At 35.1% G+C, this 6,186-nt stretch overlaps 1 protein-coding gene across 2 annotated transcripts; it reads right to left on the bottom strand.

Annotated features, from left to right (window-relative positions):
• Positions 1–255: 255 nt before the first annotated feature.
• LOC105138208 (E3 ubiquitin-protein ligase RHF2A-like) lies at positions 256–4,672 on the bottom strand. Of its 2 annotated transcripts, none has more exons than XM_011044246.1 (7): positions 4,456–4,672; positions 3,564–3,704; positions 3,384–3,430; positions 1,777–1,839; positions 1,583–1,691; positions 1,119–1,473; positions 256–616 (listed from the first exon to the last, which is right to left on the bottom strand). In XM_011044246.1, exons 1-6 carry the CDS (start codon positions 4,459–4,461, stop codon positions 1,381–1,383), a joined length of 459 nt encoding a protein of 152 aa, XP_011042548.1. In that variant the 5' UTR covers positions 4,462–4,672; the 3' UTR covers positions 256–616; positions 1,119–1,380. The 2 variants fall into 2 exon arrangements, with proteins under 2 accessions (XP_011042548.1, XP_011042547.1); XM_011044245.1 differs by lacking the exon at positions 3,384–3,430 and adding an exon at positions 2,835–2,881.
• Between the last annotated feature and the right edge of the window lie 1,514 nt (positions 4,673–6,186).

Here is a 6,186-nt window from a genome sequence, read left to right as displayed (position 1 = left end):
AAGGTAGCTAAATTCAGAAGGCTCTCGGTCCATGCATATATTTAAGCTCGAAATTGTTCACGGCTAAATTTGCACCATTTTCAGTTAATTCCGGATAAAGTCATCATTAACTCCCAGAGAACAAGTCCCTACAGCAAATTGAATGGTGTGGACCGGCAAATCCTTACTTCGTCTTACCGCCATGATCCCACGAACTCATTTCCAAAATGGGATGATGGTCTGTGCAGTGCAGAGCAACAAATCGTCATAGAATACATGCAAACCAGTAATTTTCCTTTAAAAGGCCTGGGTTCTAACATTTCAATGCATGATTAGATAGATGTATTAGTGTTCTGCTTGTACGAAAATCCAACCATCCAGGCATAATACATATAGCTCGAATACAATTTCCTCGTGGGATGTTCTGGCTTTAGCTTTGAAACAAATCTGGGTTACAAAACAAATTTACATACATATACCCAATGTATATCTGTCCACATGGAAGTTGTTTCTAAAGACTTACTCTTTCTTACCTTTTTATTCAATTTCAGGTGAAAGCTCATCCTCTGCTTTGTGATACACAGCATCTTCTCCTCAGCATGTCATATTTGGAGTGAAAGAGGTCACAACCTGAAAACTGAAATCGAACTCAGGTTAAATATTAAATATCTTGAAGTAGCTCATATGATGTGCCCCGACGCTAAGACAAGAATAGGTCAGTTGGCCTTGCCCTTAATATAATATTCCCGTCAACAACAAGTGTGGAATGACCGTCTCTTGATAATTCTCACACACTAAGTACCACAGAATAGGGAAACATAGTGATGAATTACATCCACAGCCAAGTAGATGAACACTGTAGAGTCAAAGAAATATCATGCAATAGGATATATCAACATGTCTAGATAAAATAGTGTAGAGATGAATGGGATCAACTAAGCAAACTTGTATGGAACATTCAAAGCATCAAATGACCATTAATTTTGGGTGTAAGCTGTGCACTCAACAAAGAGATTGGAAGCTCCTCCTAATTAAAAGTAGTGAAAAAGGGAAAAGAAATACAGATATGGTGGCATCTAATGGCTCGTCAGTAAACTAGTTACTTTAAAAATGAAATTTAAACCAAAATCATGACTCACCTTTAAAGATGAAATGCCGAGGACAGATGTAATTTCTGAAGAAACTCTTTAACTTAAGTAGATGCTGAACTTGCAGCACAAGCAGCTGGTGTACTTCCTTCATTTAATGGGCTCTCCATGTGAGTCACAGCATTATTCTGGTTGCTCCTCTCCACATTGGAGCGATCAGTCAAATGATTTGACACAGAAACTTGGTTGTCTCCACTGTTATCTCTGGTTTCAAGGCGCTCCATCATACGAGATACAGTTGCAATTCCTGCATTCACAATTGGCCAGTCCTTCCAATAGCAGCAGCAGCAGCCAGGTGCTGGATTATACGCTCCTCAAGTTCAGAATCACTCACACCAACTGGTAGCTGGATCACAAAGCAAAAGTTATGTCAGGTTTAATCTCCTGAATACAGCTTGTAATGTATTAACCAAAAAGTAACAAACACAGGATTTCAGCAATGATAGGAAACAGACATGCTGCAACTCGAAATCCCCAAGTGTAGGATGATGAAAAATAGTAGCATTTCTTGAAGGAGCAGCCCTGATTTTCCTCTCCCGTTCTACAGCCTCAAACAATTCTTGACTGCAGCAACATGAAAACGACTCAGAAATGTAATTGAACAAATAATCACATAAAAATATCAAAATAATTAACAAGCGAAACCAACCTGGTGGGATCTTTAAGACTAATGGATTGCAAACACATGGGACACTCAGAGCTTCTCTGACACCTACAAATAACAATTAGTGAAATATTATCAGATTCTTTCTTCCTTCTTTAACTCAACCATCACACCACAATGATTTGCATCTGTTAACCATTGACAAATAGTCCATTGTGTAGATAAGACAAGGTAAAACTCGTGCAATTTTGATTTCTTAATGAGCTAAGATAGCTACTAGTTGCAAATTATTTAAGAAAAATAATAATAAGAAGAAGAAAAAACAGAACACCACAGAGATATTTACACTTTTGAAATTGTAGACTTGTTTGCTTAGTAAAATAGGTACCATCAACTTAGACAGTAGGCAGTAATGAAAGACCAACCAGTTTGGAATCAACATTTACTTGGGTTGAGTTGTAGGAAAGCAGGTACCACTGACTTTTCAACAGTGTTAGAAATGCTAGGATTAAAGATCAAATACTGAACTAAAAACAAATTCAACTCTCCATGTTCTCTCTACAGATGAGAACAACATTGCATAAGAAAACACTGCTCCAACAAAGGCTTCACCAAGCAAAGAATAAAAGGAAGAGAACTGCACATGTAAACCTAGTAGATGACAGTGACAAACAACAGCAGCAATACAGAACAAATCAGGGGATATTAAAAATCCCTATTAGATTAATTGGACACAGAACAGACCATTTCTTACATCGCACAAGGAGGCAAGAAAGTATAGTCAAATCAAAGTTAAAATGTATTTTGAGATTCATGTCAGGCAAACTTAATTAGCAGATCTTTGTTCTTTCCAAATCACAATAACCCCTCTCTGTATCTAATTTCATCCCAGAGACTTCAATATATGTCCTTAAAACTATCTCCAACCAAACCTACCACTGACCCATCTATAAGCATCGATTCAAATGTCCATATAAGTTGAACCTAAAATAAGAAAGGAAAACCACACAAAGCAAGCAAATATGTTTTGAAAAAGTTAGAAGAATCAGAAAGGGAAAAGGGAAAAGGGAAGAAAGAATTGATTGAAACATATTTCACCATACCATTCAAGGATGCACTGAAGATGGAACTCATGCTTGCAATTAGTCACCTGCCAAGCAAGAGACAACACAATTTAGGACACAAAATAAGCACATAATATATAAATAATTTTTTTTTATAGGATTCCATGTGTGCATTAAGGTTAAAGAGGCAGATGAAACAAACATGACAAAAACTATTACCGTTGAGGGATCACTTTCACAAATGACATCGCATAAGGAGGGAAGAAAGTATAGTCAAATCAAAGTTAAAAAGTATTCTAAGATTCATGTCAGGCAATATTAATTAGTAGATCTTTGTTCTTTCCAAATCACAATAACCCCTCTCTGCATCTAAGTTCATCCCAGAGACTTCAATATATGTCCTTAAAACTATCTCCAACCAAACCTACCACTGACCCATCTATAAGCATCGATTCAAATGTCCATATAAGTTGAACCTAAAATAAGAAAGGAAAACCACACAAAGCAAGCAAATATGTTTTGAAAAAGTTAGAAGAATCAGAAAGGGAAAAGGGAAGAAAGAATTGATTGAAACATATTTCACCATACCATTCAAGGATGCACTGAAGATGGAACTCATGCTTGCAATTAGTCACCTGCCAAGCAAGAGACAACACAATTTAGGACACAAAATAAGCACATAATATATAAATAATTTTTTTTTATAGGATTCCATGTGTGCATTAAGGTTAAAGAGGCAGATGAAACAAACATGACAAAAACTATTACCGTTGAGGGATCACTTTCACAAAACTCTTCGAGGCAAATGCTGCATGCATCATCACATGAGTCCTGGATTCCCCCCTCCACAAATGCCGCAGCTGATGTCATATGCACTTCAGGTTTCTTTGCTTCATCCATCTCCAGAACCTGCACAAGACCAAAACCCACAAAGTTCAAAGCGGTTAAAGTCAGCCTACTAAATCACTCAACACGCAAGTGAAACAAGTCAATTTACTGGGTGTAGTGTTTCTGAAATGCAGCTTCTGTGCCAAAGAGCACAGGCAGTAATATTGTCAAACAGTTGAAATTGTTAGTTCCTCGCATCAATAAGAAATCGCCAAAACACATTACATGTTAAACTGACTAGAAAAACAAAAAATTCCTGTTGAATTCATAAATTCTTACCATAAATCCAATAGCCAAATTCACCGCAAAAAAAAAATCCCCACTAGCTAGGCTTATCTACCAGAATAGTGAAACTTTATTCCAAACCCAATAGGGCTGAACAAAAATTTAGCGCCAACATAGAATTAAACATCCATGTTCTCTCTTTTTTATAAGAAAAAATTACTGGTTTTCTTTTTTAACATTTGATATTTATGTTATTTTCATCTCCATCATCAAATAGTCTCCCTTAACAGATTCACAAGATAGGTATAAGCAGTTCCTTTATATATTTCATTTCAAAAACAGGAAAATTAAAATCATTTCATTAGTTAGAACATGGACTCACAAAGTAAACCCAGAAGAGAACTTGATCAACACAATCAAAAGATTCAAACTTTACAAACCCATCAAATCAATCCAAGTATTTCAACAGGGAAAAAAAACAATTAAAGCTTCAAAAGAGAGGGAAAAGGGGGAAAGAATAAATAAAGGTTGGATCTTTTTTCTTTACCTCCATTAAGAGATTTGATATGATCCGGTCAAGAAGGAAATCAACGAAAGCTCATGAAATGACAAAGCTTGGTACAGTGCCAGGATCCATGAAAGAAACCCTAGAAATCCCAGGAAGGATTAAGAAGAAGAAGAAGATAAAGCGGAATGAGAAGGGAAGGCTTGGTCAGGTCCCCCCTCGCCTTTTAATCAAGTTTTTATTTAATTTATGGGTTGGTTTTCTTTGTTTGTTTCTGTGTTTCTTGTCCTTTATTTTATTTTTCCTCAATTATAATTTATTTTATTAAAAAAATATTATGTGTTGGAAAACAAAACCACCACCACTCCAACGGCATCAAAGAGGTTTCTCTTCTTTCACACTCCCTTGGATGATTGAATCTTATCTCATCTTCTAAAAGTATATTCTTTGGCACTGAGACCCCACGCCGCCTTCTTCTTTTCTTCTCCTTTTGCGATGCATGCTTGCTATTCTATGCTAGTGGCAAGCCAAAAGAATGGAATATTTGTTGCTCTTTTTAGTTTCTCCTTATTCTAATCATGCCATAATCGCAATCTATTTTTAACTAGGAGTGCAAAGAGGGTAACTCATCTTTACACACCATTCTGATATTCCTTGCTGCCGGTAGAAGATGTTCTTTTCCAGTTCTATTTGAGAACAGAGGCTTATCAAAAATTTAATTTTTTTAATTAAAAATTAATTTTTTATGTGTTTTAGATTGTTTAATACCGTTGATTTTAAAAATAATTGTAAAAAATAAAAAAAATTATTTTGATGTATTTCAACACAAAAAATACTTTAAAAAATAATTATCACTAAAATTCCAAACAAACATATATTTAATTCCCTCTTATCATATATTGGGTAGAGCTTATATTACATATAATTCAGAGTTAATTCCCTCGTAGAGCTTATATTACATATAATTCAGAGTTTAAAATATTTTTTTATATAAAAATAATATTTTTTATATAAAAATAATATATTTTTTTTATTTTTTAAAATTATTTTTTATATCAAAAACATCCAAAAACTTAAAAAGAGTATTAAAATTAAGCAAAAGATATAATTTTTCATGAAACATGCGCCTTAGAATCCGGCCTAATATTCCCCATCTGATTCCAAATTATGATAGTGAATAGAAATTTCGTTGATTTTCCGCTTAACTTCTCGCATTTGTCAGATAAAATGATGAGGAGAAAAGGGTTTGGTCAAGCAAAATTGGAGCTCCACCATGAGGGCTCTTTCTAGATTCAATAATTTAAAACCCTTGACTACTCCGAAGTCACAAATGACATGGGAACAACTCCTTGACAATTACAGGGAAGACTTGGACTTCGATATCATGTTTGCTATGCGTGGACCAGACAACACAACGCAGGGCAAGTGCTAAAAAACCATGTTTAAGAGTGAGTTTAACCTGTTTTTTAGATAAATTAAGGTATAGTTTTTATAGTAATTAGCTAATTATAATCAAGAATTACCTAAGATTCTTAATCGTCAACTCAGAACCAGATTTCCCTCTAAATTTGGTTGGTTTGCTTTAGGTTACCTGTCTTCCATGTCCATGTTTTGAGATCCAATAAACAAAAACACATAAATGCAGAACGTAAGGTGCAGGGCAACTAAAGAGAGCTCTAAGCGTACATTGGCTGGTCTCGGAAATTTTCCACGCCTTTCGATCATGGAAATTTCTAAACAAGGTCAAGATCGGAGTGCTCTTGGAATTGTTTT

This window comes from Populus euphratica, unplaced genomic scaffold, assembly GCF_000495115.2.
Source record: "Populus euphratica unplaced genomic scaffold, PopEup_1.0 scaffold74.1, whole genome shotgun sequence".
Classification (NCBI taxonomy): domain Eukaryota; kingdom Viridiplantae; phylum Streptophyta; class Magnoliopsida; order Malpighiales; family Salicaceae; genus Populus; species Populus euphratica.
Note: the sequence above shows the minus strand (reverse complement) of the source record. Positions and strands in the feature narration are given on the sequence as shown.

What these genes read in the sequence shown, in the direction of transcription:
- LOC105138208 (XM_011044246.1), bottom strand. An exon ending in GTGAAAGTGATCCCTCAACG is followed by an intron (nt 3,431 to 3,563) that starts GTAATAGTTTTT and finishes CTTGCTTGGCAG; the next exon opens with GTGACTAATTGCAAGCATGA. An exon ending in AGTCTTAAAGATCCCACCAG is followed by an intron (nt 1,692 to 1,776) that starts GTTGGTTTCGCT and finishes ATGTTGCTGCAG; the next exon opens with TCAAGAATTGTTTGAGGCTG.